We start from the raw sequence: 21,581 nt of genomic DNA, 5'->3' as shown, positions 1-21,581 counted from the left end.
GCACTGTGGCAATTCATGGTGGATGCAAAAAGGGAAGTGTGGGAGGTAGTCTACAGCCTTTTGCATGTCATGGTATTTTCTGTTTTCAGTATATAACAATTCAAATAGTTCACTTTGTACTTATATTATTTTCATAGAATCATAGAATCATAGAATAGTTAGGGTTGGAAAGGACCTTAAGATCATCAAGTTCCAACCCCCCTGCCATGGGCAGGGACACCTCACACTAAATCATATCACCCAAGGCCTCGTTCAACCTGGTCTTGAACACTGCCAGGGATGGAGCATTCACAACCTCCCTGGGCAGCACATTCCAGTGCCTCACCACCCTAACAGGAAAGAATTTCCTCCTAATATCCAACCTAAACTTCCCCTGTTTAAGTTTTAACCCGTTACCCCTTGTCCTGTCACTACAGTCTCTAATGAAGAGTCCCTCTCCAGCATCCCTATAGGCCCCCTTCAGATACTGGAAGGCTGCTATGAGGTCTCCATGCAGCCTTCTCTTCTCCAGGCTGAACAGCCCCAACTTCCTCAGCCTGTCTTCATACAGGAGGTGCTCCAGTCCCCTGATCGTCCTCATGGCCCTCCTCTGGACTTGTTCCAACAGTTCCATGTCCTTTTTATGTTGAGGACACCAGAACTGCACACAATACTCCAGGTGAGATCTCACAAGAGCAGAGTAAAGGGGCAGGATCACCTCCTTCAACCTGCTGGTCACGCTCCTTTTGATGCAGCCCAGGATACGGTTGGCTTTCTGGGCTGCCAGCACACACTGACTGCTCATGTTCATTTTCTCATCGACCAACACCCCCAAGTCTTTCTCCACAGGGCTGCTCTGAATCTCCTCTCTGCCCAACCTGTAGCTGTGCCTGGGATTGCTCCGACCCAGCTGTAGGACCTTGCTCTTGCCATGGTTAAACTTCATAAGGTTGGCATCAGCCCACCTCACAAGCGTGTCAAGGTCCCTCTGGATGGCATTCCTTCCCTCCAGCATATCAACCGAACCACACAGCTTGGTGTCATCAGCAAACTTGCTGAGGGCACACTCAATCCCACTGTCCATGTCACCAACAAAGATGTTAAACAAGACCGGTCCCAACGCCGATCCCTGAGGGACACTACTCGTTACTGGTCTCTTTTCCCACCCTTGCAATATTTACTTCTTGTAACACTCACTTTCTTTTAAAATAGCATCCATTTAAAGAATTCAGGAGTGCAGAGGGACTATTTAAAACACGGATTTTATGCTCAAAGACATCATATATTCATATGAAACTTCTAAACAGTGTTTTCTTACAATATTGGAATATATTATTTTCCTTTTTTCCAAGTATTAGTGTTTATCTAGCACAGTAATGCATGTCCCTGTGTATTATAGTGTTTATCATTATAAAAACCTTTAAGTTAAGCTTAGAATGTACACTGGGGGACTCAGCAGAATTAGGGCTTAACCATCTGCTCAAATCCACTGCTGAGGCAGCACTGTCATGTGCCTGTCTGTCCTTACTGCATTCTCAGAAAGAACTAGCCTGTCAAGGGCTTTTAGAACACTATTAGAGTTGTGGTGGGTGGAGACAGGAAAACACTGTGGCAGTCAGACTCCTCAGGTTTCGCTGATTCTTCATTCTTTTTCCTGTTAGATGTTGGCAAGAGGTTTGTACTAGTCAAAGCATGTCTTTAGCTTCCAAGGCACATGTACTAATTCATTACATTTAAACATCTTCATCAGACCTGGTATACTGAAGCTGACTTGTATTACAAGAAAGGAGCACTAAATTACCCAGAAGTTGCTCTTGCCCTTACAAGGAATTGCCCAATCTTTTTTCCATAGTCTCAGCTGTGAATTGTGGGTTTCTCTGTATTACTGGAGAGGCTTCAGCCTGCTTGGATTTTCACTCATTTTTCCTTCACAATTATCTTGCAAATGCCTTCTTAAAAAGAAAATACATAAAAAAGGAAAGAGGGAGGAACTCAGCAGTGTTTAGGAGACAGTAACAAAGCCTGGCAGCCTTCCTGACTGGCAAAAGCACTAACATAAAAACCAGAAAACATGGTGACACCATGCTCTGGTTTTTGTGTACTTCCCTTCTGACCTCCATTTAAGAGTTTACAAAGTGCATTTATCAGAAAGAACAGACTGTGCCATGCCTTACAAATGTGTATTCTTTGGAACACAGTTTTGAATAATAAAACATGCAGTCAGGATTTCTGATGCCTGTGGAAAAAATATTTTAACATATTTGCTGAATTAATTCCAAAATTAACAGTTGAGGCTGTTAGTTCACAAGTGAAGAAAATCCTTTTTCTGACATGTTTTCAATGAAGTTACCAGCATAGCTAAAATTGCTGGCACATTATTTGCCAACTATTTTTTTTTTCAACTTTATAATTCAAAGTCAGCAGAATGGAACAAAAGGCTGAGCTCTCACTTCCTGTTTATCAAATCAAGCTATCTGCTAGTAAGAAGACAGAAGTGATTTTGTGGGCAAGTCTTACTCTTTTGAAGCTAAATAATTCATCTGGAATACTTAAATAGCCTTAAAATATCACTTTATCTGAACAAAGGAGCTGCAAGCCTTTGTGTTAATTACATCTTGTCTCGTTTAAAAGTACTGGCATAATATTGCCCACTGACAGAACAGTCTACAGTACACATGCTTATCAAAATATGTTTTTCTCCAGAAATACTGGGATTTGAAATAGGATTCTGTTTTACTGTAAACTATTTGTAATGACTTGCAGTGACTGAGTATTGTCCTTGGTCTCTCCCTGTGCCTGAAGGTGAAGGCAAATATGAACATTGTACCAACAACAGCTGGAATAAGAACTTTTTGCTTAGCCTAACACCATCCTTATTCTAGCACTACTTTAAACATTTTAATGGGTATTTTATAAAGTGTTTCTGGCTGTTGTGGGAAAAAAAAATGTGTTTCACATGAATGGGGTTGTCATTACACAGGCATATGAGTGTAAAAAGCTGTATAACAGAGGACAAAGTGGTACCTGCTGCTTTGCCAACCAGTGGCTTGGAACAGGAACCATGAAGAGACTAACCTGGTAGCATGCCTTCAGTTCTGAAAGCAAGTAGCACCTTAGCAATGTCTGCAGAAAATCCTATTAGTCTTTGCATGGCTGAAACTAGTCCTTAGCTTATTGAGAATATAAGGAATCCCCATTTGCCTACACAACAGATACATGATTTGTAGGCAATAGGACAGCATCAGTGCCTCTCAGGTTTCATAACACACTGATATATTGGATCTTCAGTAACACAGACATAGATAACTGTCACCAGAAACAAATTCCAGTTTCATTTCCATGACAATATGACTTAAAATATCAGCACACATCGAAATAGAAAAAACAGCAAGTACCTGAGGATGTTACTGGTAAAATAGTTGATCTGGTAATAATTCAGGCCATCACAAAACCCTCAAATCGAAATCTGGAAGAAAAGGCTTATATTTTACAAGATGTGTTACAATGGAAATGATGCTGCAGAAGCAGTCAGCAGATTTACTGAGAAACTTTAGGACACAGAAACCTGTGCTGGCAGGTTTCGTGACTGTATAATCAGCAGAACTGATTATACAATTATAGTTTAAGAAGTCACATCACATCCTGATCAGAAGTTACAATTAAAACCTATTCTATCAAATTAAATGCTACTTTGTTTGTCCTTACCCTCTCTTTCGTCCTTTCTGGCAGATGACATTTGATCCTTCCATCTTCTTCAATATTTTGCTGCCACCCATTATATTTCATGCTGGATATAGTTTAAAGAAGGTATGTGTCTCTTTATTACAAAAGTGACTGAATGTGACTGCTACTTTCTAGATCTAGCAGGCCAATGACAGAGAAAAGAGTCAGTTAACAATTACATTGCATGGGAAGAACTTGACAGGAATGGAAGAAAATGAAAGATGCCCAGACCTCATTCTTCTCCGTTTCTGCATCTTTACAATTGACTGTGCAATTCAGCATTCCTCTTTTCAGAAGAAACCACTTTGAATCTGGTGACACTGCATGTAGGCAGCAGCCTACCTGTGTTTTATATAATGCATCATCAGGGCTTTGTTTGTTCAAGGGATGGGTTATGATAGTATTTGCATCAGATATTTTCAATGTGAACTTCTGTTATGATCCTGAAGCATTTGGCCAGACACATAAAAGAGAAAACTTTGATGGTATTCCACCAGGCAAAAAATTAATCGTCTTAAATTGTATTTCCAAAACACAAGATGTAGCCTATATTGTTTCATCTTATGATTGAGATAGGGGTTGTAACAAGTGTCACTTCTAGATGCAGTGTTTCAGCCTCATCTGAATGTTCTTTTATTGACTATATTACAAAGCACTTTTTTCAAACTTTCCTCCCCAGAGGCATTTTTTTCGTAACTTAGGATCAATTTTAACCTACGCCTTTTTGGGAACTGCCATCTCCTGCATCATCATAGGGTAAGTGAACGTCTTCTGCTATTACTGCTGAAGTCATTATTAGCACTTGGTATTTTTCTCAGTTAAAAACTAAACTGTAAAAAGAATTGTGGACCCTGTATGGTCAATATACTTCACAACTTGTATAACAGATAAAGTAATTCCTTACCAGCGAATGCTGAGATAGAAATGTTACTGTATAGTAAGAACTGTCCAGGGCATTCAGGAAGTTGTGTCCTTCATTTCTGGTCTGTGATTGATGAAAGCATGAACTGCTTTCTACAGCCCTGTACCTTTAACCAGCAGTCCTAAGAAACAGAACCATTCTCTTAACTGAAGTTCCATGCTTCTAACCAAAATTCTTTCTTGAGGACATCAGACATCTAACATTAAAGAAGAACTTTAAATCTCAGAAGGGGGAGGAACAGATACCTAGTGGCTTATATGTAAAACAACTGGAGCAACAGTCAAAGAAAAGTGAATCTTTTCAGTTAAAGATCATGCCAAAAGCCTCAGTCTGGTGTTCTGTATGATTTTAGACTAGATATGACTAAATGGCTTTGGCACAAAAAAAGGGGAAAAAGCAGAGGGGTAAAAAATCATGTTTTATTTCTATACCTCCTTAGTGAAAAGTTTCTGATTTTCTCTCAAAATTTGCCTCATTAAAGAAAAGATTTGCTAGTCAGAGATGGATCATATGTTTCCAGGCTGGCATGATATGAAACTTCTTTTCTTCTGTTTGGTTAGCTCAATCAAAATTAAGCAAACCATTTAAAATCCTTTTGGATCTTAAAAGTGCAGGTTTTTCACACAATTTATTGATACCACTTCAGCTCTCATGTTCTGGGAAAATTCCTGATGCAGGCAAAAATGAATGACCAGGGTTGGATTCTGCAGTGAGTGTCTGTGCCTGCACAAAGCCGTACTGAGAAAAGCAGTGCACTGCTCACTGTTTAACCATAGCATTATTAGGCATTCCATGGCATTTCTGTGCTACGGAGTGGTGCAGAAACATCTGGGCTAGCTGAGTCTGTATGGTATTGTGGAGGTGATGGAGAGGTGTTGCATGTAAAAGTAAGTCTTGCTGAGAGGCCTTGATCTTGCTGGGATTTGTGCAAAGTCAAAATAGGAAAAAGTCACGAAACTTTCTGGTATTCAGGTTTTAGAGTAGGAAACACACTGCATCTTGTAGTACTTGTTTGAGGTCCTGGGGTGCAGAACCTGAAATGTAAAATTTATATCTCTGCATGGTATGGAAAGATTTGTGGAAATGTGTCAGGTTTTGTGAGGGTGCTTGAATTTAAAACTGGTCAAAATTCTGTACCTATGAACAGCACTTTCAAATTATAGAAGCAATTAATTTTATATTTCTGTCCTTTCCCTTTCTTTATAATGGATCTACAAGTAAAGATGTATGTGCTGCAAGATATAAGCTCCTTGCTGGCATCATTACGAGATGGAACTTTCTCCTTTAATGTAGTTTTGATAATAGTAAAACACATGACTAACCTGATTTTAAACCTGTTCTTTTATAGGTATGTCATGATATATATCCTAGATTCCTAATAATCAGGTAGCTTAGTAAATATAATGTACCTGAGGTACAGTGGCTATTAAATGTTCTGCAAGCTATGACTCCAAATATCATGAAATTTTACACTTGACAATGAAAAGCAGCATTCAAAGTATGATCACCTTCTGTGCTGACATACAAAGGAGTGTTAAGCTCTCTATGTGGCTGTTTCCCCTTCCTGTGAGAAAAACAGCTGAACACCTATGGACCAAGTAGAAAGAACACCTTTGATTTCAGACACAAATCTGTAACTCCAGGAGACAATGTGCCATGTGTCTCACTAACTGGTGAGGAAAAGCTTAATCTTGCTTTCCTTTCTGAAATTCTGCTTTCCTTGAGAAACAACACCTCATCTTCTCACCTCTGCTATTGCTTGTTCTCCTCTGGAGAAGGATGTGAGGCAGAAAGTTCTGGATCTTGGGGATCTTTCTTTTCTCATGGGAATGGGCATGGAATTTTAGAGACCCAGAATGGACAGGATTCCACCAAATGACATAATTAAACAATCAGAACCAATTCCTGCCCAGTTGCAGGAATTTCCCTACATTAATCCTCTTTATTAATTTCTTTGTGAGGCTCTACAGCTTGCAATAGAGCTCCAAAAGCACTTAGCCACATGAAAGAGAAACATCAGTACCACAGCATTGTCACTTTGGGGGGTGAATGCCTGCATATGGATCCATGAAGATCACAGCTTTGACAACTACACTGCTCATACTTTCCCCACATCTTTATTTGCAGTAACATCACAGAATCACAGAATGGTTGAGGTTGGGGGGACCACTGAAGGTCACCTAGTCCAACCTCCCTGCTCAAGCACAGTAAATAATAGAGACCTTTATATTACCCTAGCTCTTGTAGCTGCTTCTTTCCATTCCGATTTACATGGCAAATAGCATCCCTAAGGCTGGAATTATAAATTCAGCAGAAAATCTACATCCTGCTAACAGTTTGAGCTGAATGCCAGCACATTACTGAGGTAACAGTGGTTCTGGGTCTCATTAGGACTCTTCCTGTGCTTCCTCTCACTTGTCTTAGCCATTGAACATTTATCGCCTGTAAGCCAATTGCTAAAAAAGCTCTGTGAGACTGCAGAAAAGCAGTAGGGCTGTCCAGCCCTGTGATGCTCCTAAGTATGCTGACACTTATCATTGCCCTTTGTAAATGGAAAATGCCAAAGCAGCTTTGATAAGCTTGTTGAAAGAAACATAATATTTTCAGTTTAGCCTTAATTCCAAATGCTGTAATTCCTGTATCCATATTATTTTATCTAAAATGGAATAAATGTGGATAGAATTTCCTACAGAAAGTTTCTACTAGGAACAATTCTAACTGGCAATTCAAAGTTCAAGCCCATATTCAGGGATAAAGATTGAAAAGAAACCCTAAGGTAGAGCGGTATACACTGAGCAGCACTGGGCCTTGTGCTGTGTTCCATACAAACCCACAACCCCCACTGAAATTACTGCAGAGAAGGCAGCAATATATTCAGAATAGGGCTTATGTGAATCATAGAATCATAGAAGGATTTGGGTTGGAAAGGATCTTAAAGATCATCCAATTCCAATGTCCCTGCCATAGGCAGGGACACCTTCCACTAAACCAGGCTGCTCAAAGCCCTGTCCAACACAGTGGCTTAGACTCTGTGCACCTGCAGCCTTTCACTGGGACTCTGCTCTTCCCTTCGCAAGTGAATTACAAAGCATCCCATTGTGAGCTCCTCCCGTAGGGCTTGCTGCATTGGCAGGGTACAGCCTGTAACAAAGAAGCAGCAGAATGCTCTTTGTAAACAGATGGAAAGTACCATTAATAAAGGACAGAAACATCATTTGGATTTTTGCAAACTTAGGGTGCTAAATAGTTGCCACGGAACACATGATACAATGGTGCCTGTATCCACTTTGTAAATCTTTGCTATTGTGTGAAAGGCTGTCTTCTAGCATCAAGAAAGAGGAGCTACATGGAATTTGAGTGAAAAGGTTAGAATCAGATATTCCCACTGAGGGCAGGGTAGGAAGGAGAAGAGAGATTGCTAGGGTTTTAGTGAAGGCAGTGCTGAAATGTAATAGCTTTCAACTGCTCTAAGGAATGCCTGCCCATGTTAGCTGTAATACTGCCCTCAGCCACTCAATGCAGATACAAGTTAACTTAATTCCCAAGCTCTCCCAGACAGGCCAAATTATGCCCTTTGCACCGAGTCTGACTAGCAAGGATCCATGCAGAGAGATCCCATGAAGGAAAAGAGAAATTCCCTCACACCAAGCTCTATCAACTTTGCAGAACTGCTGAAGTTGTCCCCTTCATGCTGACACTGGGTCTGCACAATATAAGTTCATATGAGACCCAATATCTCAATATATCTTTTCTCTGCAGTGCTTCCAGCTCCTTGTCTCCTGAAGATGTCAGTAAGACAGCTCTTTATTCCTAAGAGAAATCATAAAGTTTAAGTCTCCCTGAGGGTTTCTCTGACACAGGGTGTAGCAGACTCATGCTGTAGCAGACTACTTGAGCTTCATAGACTCAGAGAACAATTTAGGTTGGAAGCAGTGTCTGGATGTCTGCAGTCCAACCTGCTAATAAACGCATTACTGGCTTCAAATTTAAATCCAGCTGCTCAGGGCCCTGTCCAGCCAAGTTCTGAATATTTCCAAGAATGCAAATTCCACTGGCTCTCTGGGAAACCTGTTCCAGTCTTTACCACCCTCACTGGAAAGATTGTTTCTTTATATATCTGATTAGAATTTCCCTTGCTTCACTTTGTAACTATTTCATCCATCCTTTCACTATGGACAGAGGAGGTGCCTTCACCTTCTCTATAGCCACCTATTATCTGAAGACAACATTTAGCTCCCCTCCTAGACACAAGAGAAAGCTAAGCTGCTTCTTTCTAGGCTGAAATAACTCAGCCTTTCCTCTCTTCTCATGTACCATGCCTACAGCCCCCTAATTATCTTAGTGGTTCAAAGCTGGACTGTCTCCTGTCAGTCTTTTCTGTACAGGGAGTCCAAAACTGATCCCATTATTCCAGATGACACCTCACAAGTGCCAAGAAGAGACTAATCATTCCTCTCGACTTGCTTCCTCCACTTCCATGAATGTGTGAAATTAGCCTTCACAGCTGTAATTAAAAAGTCTACTTCTGACTTATACTCAACTTGATAGCCTCCAGGACTCCATGTGATTTCTGCTAGCTTTGTAGCCAGTCATGCTCCTGCATGACTGTTGTGTGGGATTATTCTATCTTTCAAATATGCTGATATTAGCTGTGATTGATGGCTGTAAGCTGAAGCAGCACTGAGCGGATGCTACTCAGTGAGCAATAAGCCCATGAAAACTGAGCTGCTGAAAAATTAGGTGAACATTGGCCTGTCTTGCTTTTTTTTTTTCACACCTTTCAGGAAGAAGCAGGGAGAAGGACCTAACAGCTTCCTCAAGGAACAGTGTTCTTTTTCCTTTTTATTGTTAATAACCTGTCTGATGGGATGCATCTTCCAGAAGTGGTACCTTGTGACAGATATTTTCAATTTTGATGATGGATTTTGATAAGAGTGCTCAAGTGTTTGGAAAAATCTTGACACTATGGTAACAACCTATCAGAGCAACATATGAGGCACTGAGTGGCAGGAGGAGTAAAAAGATTTCTATTCCCCCTCCTTGAAATCATCCTGACTTTTTAGATCAGCATTCTCAGTGCCAGCCAGGGCCGAGATGCTTGTGCACAGAAGCACTGACATCACACAGTTGGCCTTATCTGTGATTTTTGATTCGGTTTCACTGGCATTCACTCAAATTGCAATGCCAAAACCACATTTTAGACATTCAGAATGCAGATGTTTGCAGTCATTTAGTCATATTTTTCAGTCTGCCTAGGAGATATGGTGAGGCCTGATTTTTCTAGAATTTAAAGCTCTCTGAATGTGCCACTCAAACAGCAAACACATTTGCATACAACTTAGGCCAAGTTTGATCTGTTGTTGTGGCTGCACTGAGAATTTTGTTTGAATAAAGCTGAGATAAATAATAGTGGCTGGATCAGAAAAAAAAAAAAAAAAAAAAAAGCAAAACCAGAGTAATTATAGTTTCAAGACAGTGAAGTTAGGAAATACAAAAAGCTGGCAATGCTGGTGTTAGGAAAAATCTTTCCAATATCATTACTATTTTAAGGAGAAAGTAGGGCTTTTTTTACTAGCTACTCAGAGAGCATAGCCTTCTGTGGCTGGAGAGACAAGACTTCTCCATATTCCAACTACAGCCAAAGTTGGTTAGTCTGACCTAGTTAATTCCAGTCCAAGCACAGTGAGCACATGTATGCTTGCTTTAGAATAACCATATTAGACTGTTTCTTGGTAATCAGTGCTTAAAACAATGACCTTCTAATTAAAAAAAAAAACACAACAAAACAAACAAACAAACAAAAAAAACAAACAAAAAAAAACAGCACATAGAATCAAAATATTTCTTTTGTGCATCTGTGTTTAACTGCAGTGACTGACAGTATGGTTGCTAAAAACTTCTTCTAAAACTCAATTGTAGATGGTTTTGTTTGAAAAACAGAACTTTTTTAAATAGACATATCTAAATATAAATTTGTAAGACAGAACGAAAGGAATATCAAGAAATAGCAAATACCACTCATGATATTTGGGGGGGGGGGGGGTAAAAAAAAAGGCATGAAATCGTGTTTTACATCATAACCTTTCTAAGAAAATAGACATTTTCCATTCAAATGTTTGTGGTACCAAGATTCCATCATCTCATGAAAAATTTTTTTCTTCATTCTTAACTGCACACTTTTGACAGCCCCTCTTTGTGCCTCCTAAAGAAGGAAGGGATGGCTGAATTAAAAAGTGTTGCCAGAAAGCAGCAGTAGCAAGAAATGTTCAACTTTTCTTTACACAGCTTACATGGGTGTGATGCATCCTGATATAACCATACAAAGATTTAGGTCTCTCAGCAATATTCAGATATTCTGAAGGTTAGGAGACAAATTCCTTGCACTGGCATACAATTTAAACAGGCTATTAGGATTCATCATTTTTAGTAGAAAAGAATATTTTGAAACAAAAAAATAAAAAAAAAAAAGGTGTGACTTTGTGTGTGTGTGTGGAGGTGTATTCATTTCCTCTTGAAAAGTTAGCTTATTTTACAGCATCCTTCTCAACAACAGTTAGCTTGCTCTGGCCTCATAGAAACACGAGACAGGACTGATGAACTGACATATTCTCAGTAGACACTGTTTCTGTCTCTCATTAAGCATGTGGCAGTGCCCACCCAAGAGGTTCAGCACGCAGTAGTTACATTTACTGAGCACTGCATGACTGGGGAATTTTGTTTATTATTACTTTTGTTTTAAATAGGTATTTTGGTAGTTGGGCAAATGCTAGATGTATGTTTAGTTAGCCTGTGTGTGTGTTCTATATTACTTTCTGACTGAAGCCTAATGGGTTATACAAATGGGGTCTGCTGATCTGAAACAGTATTGAGTTTATAATCCGAATATTCTTCCTCATCTGAGGGCTATGGATAGACTTTACAGTTTGGAAACTAAATACTTGTAGCTATGTACTTTAGCTGAGCAAAACCAAATGTTGTTTGGCTTGAATCTACTGTACAGTGATATGGGCTTCCTCTGGGTTTTGGAAACTGTTTCTGCAAGGAAAAATGGGGCCAGGTTTAGGGTAACAGAAAAAAAAGTCTTCTCTCTGTTAGAGAGCTCTCCATAAACTAAGCAAATACCTTAACAAGGGTTATCTGCTGCTACACCAACTCTTGCCTTCCCAGATGATCATTTTCGTATTAATTCAGAATTAGTTCCTGTACAAGGAAGTAGTATTTTTTTTTCTAATAAAAATATTTTCTACCACATGTTCCCATGACACAAAAAACACCAGGCCCATCTTTTCTCCACATACCACCTGTAAACAGCAAATGCTTACCCTGCCTACAGGCAAGAATAAAAGCTTTATTTGAGTACAAATGGAAATTGGTAAGGGAGAATGTTACAGTACCTTGGTGCTGTAAAGATTAACTGAGAGAGGGAAATACTGTATATAGACCACTTGTGCTCCTCAGTGATAAAACCCTTTGAACATCAGCTGTCTGGCTTTAATAATTTCTATTAATCTTTTGAAGCCAGATATTGAGCCTGTGACTGGAAATAAAGTCAAAATTAGTAAGCAGACATTCATTTGAATGTCATATAACGTTTTCAAGAGTATAGTACCTGTGCTGGTACCATCTTTTGTTTTTTTGGCTGCTTTCATATCCATCTTGGAGTGAAAGCAGGCATTTTCTTTCAGTCATAAGGCAGTACTGCACATTGATTTGAGGAAATTCAACAGGCATAATTTAGCTGAAAAATCAACCTAAGTCTCTCCAGAGTTCTCCAAAGAAGGCAACCTGACACTGAGCCCCAGCAGGAGAACTGTCGTGTTTAGTTGTTAATGTGCAAATCAGTACCCCAATGCAGTAACTTCGATGCTTTGGTCAGTCCAAACCTAAAATAATTCTGTTGCAGTCTATGGCACTGCAAAGTACAACTCACAGCTGCAGTTGCAAGGAGTGGATCCTGCTTACTGCTTTTGTTTAAAGGTGATTGCTGAATGCAAAATTCATAGTAAAGCCTGAGTTTAGAGAAGCTTGAAAATATACACCCACTATATTTGGGAGTATGAATTTTGCTAAGAGAACAAAAAGGGGAAGAGGCTTTCTCATAGACATATCTTTTACAGACTTCTAACAGTTCTAAAAGTTATAAAGCAGTAAAAATAAAGCTTCTTATTTGCATGATTTGTCAACATACTGATAAGAAGCTGTGTTAAATCAAGACACTGATATAAAATAGTGTTTCCCAGACCACTAACACCCACAGAGCTGAAAATTCTTCCAAGAGTACTTTGATGCATTCAAGTATGGGTTGGTGCAAGTTCAGTCAGAACTTGTAGCTATTTCGCAATAAACATCTGACGTTGTTTACTGCAGCAGAGCTGATCATGCAGAAAACACAGTTTTCCTGCTTGCAAACAGATGTGGTGTACAGCAGGGTGTAATTATTTGTATCTTCCAGAAGAATCCCTCAGCATACTGAGGATATTGAAAGAATTGTATTACAGGGAAGACCAGAGGTGTGGGACTGCAGAAACAAACAGAACGTAGAATATCAGGAGACTCATTTAAAATCCAAAGGATGTTTAATTTGATATTTGATTTTCCTGATAATCTCCAGGAATCCAACAAAAAAATCAATGAAATGCACTCTTCTGAAAAACACGCAAATGGATTTTGTTGCAAAATAGGAAAAACACTCAAGTCCAGATACTTTCCAAGAAACCCCGCACTGGAGGGAAGAGTTTGTTTGCTGGGGGGGTTTGTTTTAGGGGTATTTTTTACAAAGTTTCTTCACAGTTCCCTTTGAAGTTGAAGATTTTTATTGCAGGAATGCATACTTTTGGATAGTTCTCCTAATGTCTTCTTCCCTGATCTTCATGGATTCTTTAAGAACTGACACCCACGTGGTCTCCAAAGACAGGCATCCCCTATTTCTCTCACTATAGAGCACCCATACACCATACATGTGTAACCCAGCATCCTTGGGTGCAGCATCATTTGGAAGTCACGTTCGCTACACTACTCTTGCAGTGTCTGCATTAACTTTCAGAGAAAACATCTTTACAGTGCTGGTGAAATGGAATATGTGCTTCCCCTGTGGCCCTGGGACTGTTAACACGGTGTCAGCGGCAGTACTGGGAGGCAAATCCACATCCCTGCTGTGGTCGCTGGGTTTGCCGTTTCAAATGTGAGTACCTGAAAAGCACTTTTTTGCCATCTCCATTCAGGTGGTCCAATTGTTCATGTGCAGTGGAGGAGAGAACAGCCTCGGTGAGGCAGGCATCAAAGAGCCCTGCCAGAGCCAGAGGCCTTACAGATGTAGCTGGGTTACTCGGGATCTGGTTTCTTGTCCAAACCGTAATCCCACTTTGGCACCTTTCCAGCCCAGCCAAAGGAACAGTTGTGTGAGACAAGGCATTCACTGCCAGGGTTTTACTAGCACTCTGAATGGCCCCATTCTGCTGCTGAACTCTGTTCTATGTTTAACATGCAGCACATGGGGTTGTGCTGTTTGTAGTCTCTTCTCTGTTAAAATACCAGCCATAGACATGCCTTTCCATATGTGCCACAGAGCAGAGGAAAAACGCATCTTAACTACTGCTAAAATACACGTAAACGACGATAGGAACGGACAGCATGGGTGTCTAACGATAGCGTGCAGCGCTGAGGCGGTAACAGGTCAAGATAACGCACACCTCCGCCCGCTGACGGCTGCGAGGCCGTGCTCCCCCACGGGCACCGGGGCGGCCTCGCACCGGCCGTGCCGGCCGCAGCCCCCGCCGGGACAGCAGGTGGCGCCCGTGCCCTGCCTGCGCCTGCCCGGCGCGGGCCGGCCCCACAGAGAGGGCGTTGCGCGGCGGGGAGCCTGTTGGGGATGGAGTTGATCGCTGATGTGGTCGGTGTTCATATCAGACAACACTCGGATGTGGTGTTCATCTCTGGTGTGAGACGGCTCAGTGCGCGCGGTGGCAACCTCCCCGCCGCTCCTCCCGGCCCCATCGGCCCCACCGCTTTTTGTCGTGTTCCTGTGTCGGGAGGAGGGGGCGGCGGGGCGTTGTCTCCTGGGCGCACGCCCTGGCGGTCAGCCTGGCGGGTGAAGCCATCTAACCCTGGGGTGCCTCGGCTTGATCTTATGTGCATGGCTGAGCGGGGAAGGCGGGTAGGAGAAATGCCAAGCTAATCTAAGGCAGAGCGTGCGTTATTTTTTAGGTGATTAAAGAAAAATATTAAGGAGGGAAAGCAGCATTTCATTTTATCTCAAACAAACCCTTTTTTTTTCAAGTGCATGCTTTTTATTTAGAGTCCATCTCCAGGTTAGTACTGGGGGCAGCTAGCCGCATGGCGGGCTTAGTTTGGGGCATTCAGATTCCCAGTCGAGCAGCGCCAGTGCCAGCTCTGCTGTGTATGTGTGACAGGAACAGCCACCAAAGCCTACAGGAGCAGGGACACTTGTTTCCTCCAAGTTTGTGCGCTGGTTGTTAGGCTACAGAACAGGTTACCACCCTTTACGTGTCACTTTTCAAACACTACCCGAGGATTCTGAGTAACACGGTAAAGGAATCAATTCTGATGAACGATTATTAGAAAATTAGGGATGCCACTGATACCAGATTAAATTAGTATTTCACTGAAGATACAGATTTAGACAGGGCTATAAGGATTCTTAAACTAGAATTTTACTGCATATAGAGGATACAGAGATAAGGAAAGCAGGCATAAGAAAACCAGACATCTTCTCTCAAATCAGTGTAAGCCTTCCTCCTTTTGATAAGGCCTGAGAAACAGTTAAATGGCTGCAAAAGAAAACAACTCAAGGATCCTGTCAGGGTCATAAATTAGACCAAACAAGAACATGCGGTTAATTGGAAAGACTAAACACATTCCAATGGCCTTAACGAATGGATTTCTATAACGGGATAAAATGAGTAGGGGTATTTCTCCCCAAACAACCACCACAACTCCCAGAGACCACTCCTCAAAATTCACAGCACTTGTGCCATGATTTTACCTGCCCCAATTACCATATGCATGAGTAACGAGAATTGGGTGGGCATTTTGTGGAATTATAAAAATATAATGAAGATATATAAGCTGTAAACTGTCTCTTCTGGGTGTGTGTGGTAGGTGGAGCAATCCCCAATGCACCCGCTACCATCATAAGGTGATGTTGGCTTTCTAACCTGTCATTCTGGTTGGAGAGTTTGTTTCCCAGGTTTTGGTGACACCATGGACATGGGTTCTTTTAGCTAAAACTGTTGTCCAGCATACTAAATGTCAGAGTGTTAATCATCAGCCTGATTTCCAAATGTTTTCACTTAGTTTTGTAAGTATGGACTTAGTTACTGGAATCATGACAGTGATGCAAGGACATCACTAATAAAATTACATTAGTTATGGGAACAGAATTGAAAGTGACTCAGAAGCCTGAACTAGTTGCTACAGTGCCCTTCTAGTAAAAGGAGGAGACTGCAAAACCCGTTACAGTTGCAACCTCTCTCTGGCAAATTGCAGCCTCATTAATAACCTTGGCAAGATGACGGGGGTTTTACGTTACTGATCCTCTTGTTAGCCCCTCAAGTGTGTGACTGAAGCACTCTTTCGGGAGCAGTTTGTGGAAGTGAATGTTGTAAATATATTTCCTTTATAGGCAAACAGATGCTCTCTGTCTTTGGGGCTATGAAACTGGCACATTCATGAACACAACTCACTTAAAAATAAATGGGAAGAGAAGGCAGTGGTTAAACCTGCCAAAAGTTAAGATCTAATGGTAATTGAAAGCACATAAATTTTGTCAGATTTTCCCCAGTGAGCCAAGACACATAAAGTAACATAAAGTAAATTCCTTTCCTTGCAAAACTGTTTCAATGGTGTGGATGTTCTATATAATTCTTATACATGACAAGGATGATACATATAATTAAAAAAAAAATAGATTAATCTGTTAATGACATATTGACCTGCAATATGTTAACATTACTGTAGTGCAATACCAGTTTTTACCAGACAGGCAATAGGTAGTGCTGTTCATGTACTCCAATAATGCAAGAAATTTATACAATTAGGAATAGGCCTGCCACAAGTGTCCACAAGCACTCGCTTGTATCCCTCACACCACAGTCTGGCTGAAAACATGTGTGATGCACATAGTAAAGGAGCATTATTATCTCTTAACTATGTCTGGAAACTAAGAAGGAAACAAGACTATTTCCCTGCTGGTAAAGCAATTGAGTAGGAAAAAAGAGAGTAACAGCAATAACAAAGCCAGGATAACAAACCAGTGTTCTATTAGAGTAGCAAGGAAAACATCATCAACTGGTGATCGAAGCTCATTCTGAAAGACGAGTACTTTTGTTTTCAGTGTTTGCCCTTAGAACAGGTACCTGTTAGTAAAATCTGAAGGGCTTAAATTCATGTCCATGCATGTTAGAGTGAGGCCAGGAGAAAACACAGCCTGATAGGGCAGCTGGCAATGGTCTCCCAAGGTTCATAAGCAATTCACACTTCATTCCCTCAGAGTACTCACCCTCATTCTCTGGCTGAAGTGTCAGTTCATAGGCTTTCACTACAGTGTAAAGACATACAGTCTGTGTTTTTTAAAAGTAAAACTGTTCAATGTAACGCAAGGACAAATTCCAGTTTTTCTCATAGATTCTTTAAATCCCTCTCCTCTTCCCTTAGGTTGACCTGGGAAAGCTGCATAGCATCCATGAAGGCTGTTCCCACATCAGTAGAGCACACTCGTAGCAGTTTAACAGGTTTCCCAATAATTGCACAAATGCTTTGTGAAGGACAAAGCTTCTCAGATAATATTCCCCCTCATTAAAGAGCCTTAGGAATGGCTTCTCTGCTGATGAGAGAAAAAACATGAGGTTAGCTTGTCACAGGCTGTAAACAAGGTGTCTGTAGCCACACCATCCAGACTCTTTCTTCTCTGTGCTCTTCCTCTGTTCATTAGGTAGTGGCCTCTGAGTGGGTTCTGTTTTGAAATAATTATTCAAGCACTGCCTACATATCTCTTCAACAACAGTGAACCCCATTGTGTTACAAGGACAGAAACCATTGGTAACAGCCAGGACAGATGGCTGAAGCCAGGCAACACATTTCAGAGGTGTGCCACACCTCTGTGTTATGAAACCTGGTGTTATTGGCAAACCTCATCATCTTTGATATTTTAATTAAAGTGCCACACTTGAGAATATTCTTGTTATTCAAAACCCTCATATTTAATTATTTTTGAATGCCTCATTATGAAGAACTGGAAAACATGATCCAACTGCAAACTAAAAGCTGAACAATCCAAAGAATACAAACTATGTCATTTAATAAGAATCTTGTTTGCTAACTTATTTATCTTCTGGTGAGGTTTTTTTTTTTTTAACATGTTGGGGATGGAAACACTGCTGTATTATGCAGCCAATACCCCTGCTGGAATGCTGTCTTCTTTCCATAGTGCTACTATATAAGCCCCTATCTCAAGGGAATGTGTAACAGTGCAGTGCCAAGATGCTACACTGAGATATTTGTGCCTTCATACTTCCTTTTACTGCAGAGCTTTCTGCCTCTAAAAAGATATCTGAGTTACTTTCCCCTCCTTCTCTCACTTCTTTGACCTGCTTGATCATTCTAGCCTAACCTATTTGTAATTTCCCCTTGCTAGCCCATTTTGAAAGCCACTAGATGATTTCCAGTTGATAAAACTGCTATTGGGATGCCCTTTCTCATCGTTTAGCATTGATCATCATCACTCATGAACAGATGCTGGGGAGGCAGATGATCTTTCAAATGTAGCAAGGAAGACTAGGAGAAGAGTGCCTCGAGGCAGATTCAACCACTTAGAAGCATGTAGTCACACGCCGTGGTGTTAGCTTGCTTCGGGTAGGGAGGGGAGCGAGAGCTGAACATCAAAGTGCAATGGAAATGTAAAATCCTGAGTGCTGTGATTCCTCCTTTCATCTGTGCTTTTTCTCCTGGCAAGGTGTTGCAGGCAGTTCTGCTTTCTATGCCACCAAATAGATTCAAGCTTCGGCAAATGCAAATGGAGCTCCTGGGTCTGTTTTTTATCCTTTAGAAGTTCTAACACTCACTAAAATTAATTTGAGATTGAAAATATTTTCAATCAGGAAAAGCAGGTACAAAGAGTCTTTCTAGAGCAAATGAGGCTCAAGCTCAGGCTCAAGCTGCAGTAGGATGAGGAAAAGCAGGAAAATTGGGAACAATCCATCCTAGAGGACTCCTTAGGCCAGGCCAAAGTCATACGCTGCATGGTAGTGCTAAATTGACTTCTGGACCAGAAGCTTTGGTGCAGAATCCTGCCTGTGCTTTCAGTGCTGTGTCTCGTCCTGGGTGCAATTTGAAAAGGATATGGCAACCAAAATGTACCGAATTTGCACTTAATGCTCCCTTTCTGAGTATGTGCTGGGAGCTGGGAACGTCCCAGAAGCAAGCTCATGTAATATTTTGCAAAGTAAAAGGCTACTGGGAGATAATGGTACCCACTCTTCCGCTTATGTACCCCAGAAAACACCATTTGCTTCAAGGTTTTAACTTGGTCAAATGACTAACTGCTGCTCGGCAGGATGTGGACAGCAGAGGGTGGTAAAGCCCAGCTCTCGGACGGTCCTAGTGGGTGCCTAAGGCACGGCCCCCTACCGTGTGACCGAGCGAGTATTTATCATTCATTTCCAGTCTTGAGGCTTCCGCATCTCTCATGTGGGATCAAGATTTATTCCCCTATCTCTTGTCGCTAGTGATATTGCTTAACTGCAAACAGCTGTGCTCTTCGGTCTTGTCTTTCATACTCCATCTTTTTTTTTTACTGTACATTCAGTTACTATTAAAAAACACTGTCATCATTATTTGCTTGTACAGCCCAAACATCAGTTGACTTCAGTAGGCATTTGACAAGTGTAAGCAATTCTGTAATGTTTCTAACCCTTTCCATGCTCCAAAACATAGACCAGTGATTATTGTACAGGAGAAATCACTGTGAAAAACAGAAGGCTGCGTGTGTATAAAATGCTGTAATGTAGTATAAGAAGTATACCATGTAAGTTAACATAGCAAGCGCTCCAAACTGAAGGAAGTAGAGATCTCAAGGCCAATTTTTAAAGTTTTGTCAAGAAATTCCAGAAATGCTTTCTGAGTTAATTGCTTGGAGCTACACCAACAGGCAGCCTAAAGCTGTTACTGCTTGCTTATTCCTGAAGCACTTTTTACTTTTGTGAATAGTCTCAAAAAAATTTCCCGTCTGTGGAGGCCCAGCCTGATTTAAGAAGAGCTTCTCTAACATGATACAAGCAGTATCTCATGAGCTGTGGTTCAACCTACAGTACAAACTCCTACAGTACAACTGCAACTGGAAAGCATTTTGAGTAATCAGTTGTCCATATGAGATTAAAAAAAAAACAAAACAAACCAAGCCAAAATCCCCCAAACTTACAGAAAAGTCTAAAGGGATACTGTGTAAAACTGTGTTTGTAGTGGGCTGACACTGGCTGGACATCAGATGCCCACCAAAGCTGCTCTGTCACTCCCCTCCTCAGCTGGACAGAGGGAAGAGGGCTCATGGATCAAGATAAGGACAGGGAGAGATCATTCACCAGATACTGTCACAAGCAAAACAGGCTCGACTTGGAGAATAATAATCTAATTTACTGCCAATCACATCAGAATAGAATAATGAGAAATAAAACCAAAGCTTAAAAACACCTTTCTCCCACCCCTCCCTTCTTCTTGGGCTTAACTTTACTCCCAAGTTCTCTACCTCCTTCCTGCCAGTGACAGAGGGGGACGTGGAATGGGGGCTGTGGTCAGTTCATCACACATTGTCTCTGCTACTCCTTGCTTCCTCAGTGGGACTCCTCACACCCTTCCCCTGCTCCAGCATGGGAAGACAGTCTTCCATGAATTTCTGCAACCTGAGTCCTTCCCACAGGCTGCAGTTCTTCATGAACTGCTCCAGTGTGGGTCCCCTCCATGGGCTGCATCCTTCAGGAACAGACTGCTCCACCATGGGTGGGCCCCTGTGGGGTCACAAGTTCTGCAGCAAACCTGCTCCAACACGGGCTCCTCTCTCCACAGGGCCACAGGTTCTGCCAGGACCCTGCTCCAACACGGGCTTCCCATGGGGTCACTGCCTCCTTTGGGCATCCCTCAGTTCCAGTGTGGGGTCCTCCATGGGCTGCAGGTGAATATCTGCTCCACCATGGACCTCCATGTGCTGCAGGGGGACAGCCTGGCTCAAACCATGGGCTGCACAACATGCCCTGACTCTTGGAGCGCCTCCTGCCCCTCCTTCCTCACTGGCCCTGGTGCCTACAGAGCTGTTTCTCACACATTCTCATTCCTCCCTATGGCTGCAATTGCTGTTGCGCAATTTCCATCCCCCCTCTTCTTAGATACATTATCCTAGAGGCACTACTACCATTGCTCAGCCTTGGACAGGGGCAGGTCCATCCTGGAGCCAGTTGGCATTGGCTTTATCTGACACAGGTGAAGCTTCTAGCAGCTTCTTAGAGAAACCACCCCTGTATCCCCCCCCACTACCAAAACCCTGCCGCACAAACTCAATTCAGTCTTAAATTCAGATACAGCTGCTGTATAATATCAAACCCAAAGTTACCACAGTTCACAGTAGGCAATGCTTAGTGACATAATATCAGTTAATTTATATCAGTGTCCTCCCAAGAAAGGAATGTTCTTCAGTCTTGCTCATTTAGGAATATAATCTTTTTCTGATCTTTGAACTGATGAAATGAAGGAGGAGATCATAGAGGCACAGAAATTAGAGCAAGAAAAGAGCTATTAGACCATATAGCTCATTATTCCATCCCTAAAAGGCTACTCTGCAGTGCATTCTTGGGTAGTTTGTCCAGTATACATAAAAACGTGGGAGCATGGAAATAATGAAAGAACAATTCCAGAACTGCAGAAACGTCAACCCTTTTCTCTCTGCTTTGATCCA

At 41.6% G+C, this 21,581-nt stretch overlaps 1 protein-coding gene across 5 annotated transcripts in view; it reads left to right on the top strand.

Annotated features, from left to right (window-relative positions):
- The window catches only part of SLC9A9 (solute carrier family 9 member A9), a 196,923-nt gene that overhangs the window by 9,132 nt on the left and 166,210 nt on the right, over positions 1-21,581 (top strand). For 3 of the 5 annotated variants that reach the window (XM_062603254.1, XM_062603251.1, XM_062603252.1), the window contains exons 3-4: positions 3,709-3,786; positions 4,382-4,458. In XM_062603254.1, coding sequence (XP_062459238.1) covers positions 3,709-3,786; positions 4,382-4,458 — 155 coding nt within the window. The remainder of the gene's footprint in view (positions 1-3,708; positions 3,787-4,381; positions 4,459-21,581) is intronic. The other 2 variants (XM_062603253.1, XM_062603255.1) reach the window with 1 other exon arrangement.

The sequence above is a fragment of the Pezoporus occidentalis genome, unplaced genomic scaffold, assembly GCF_034315485.1.
Source record: "Pezoporus occidentalis ecotype Australia unplaced genomic scaffold, CSIRO_AGI_Poc_V1 ctg8, whole genome shotgun sequence".
Lineage (NCBI taxonomy): Eukaryota > Metazoa > Chordata > Aves > Psittaciformes > Psittacidae > Pezoporus > Pezoporus occidentalis.
Note: the sequence above shows the minus strand (reverse complement) of the source record. Positions and strands in the feature narration are given on the sequence as shown.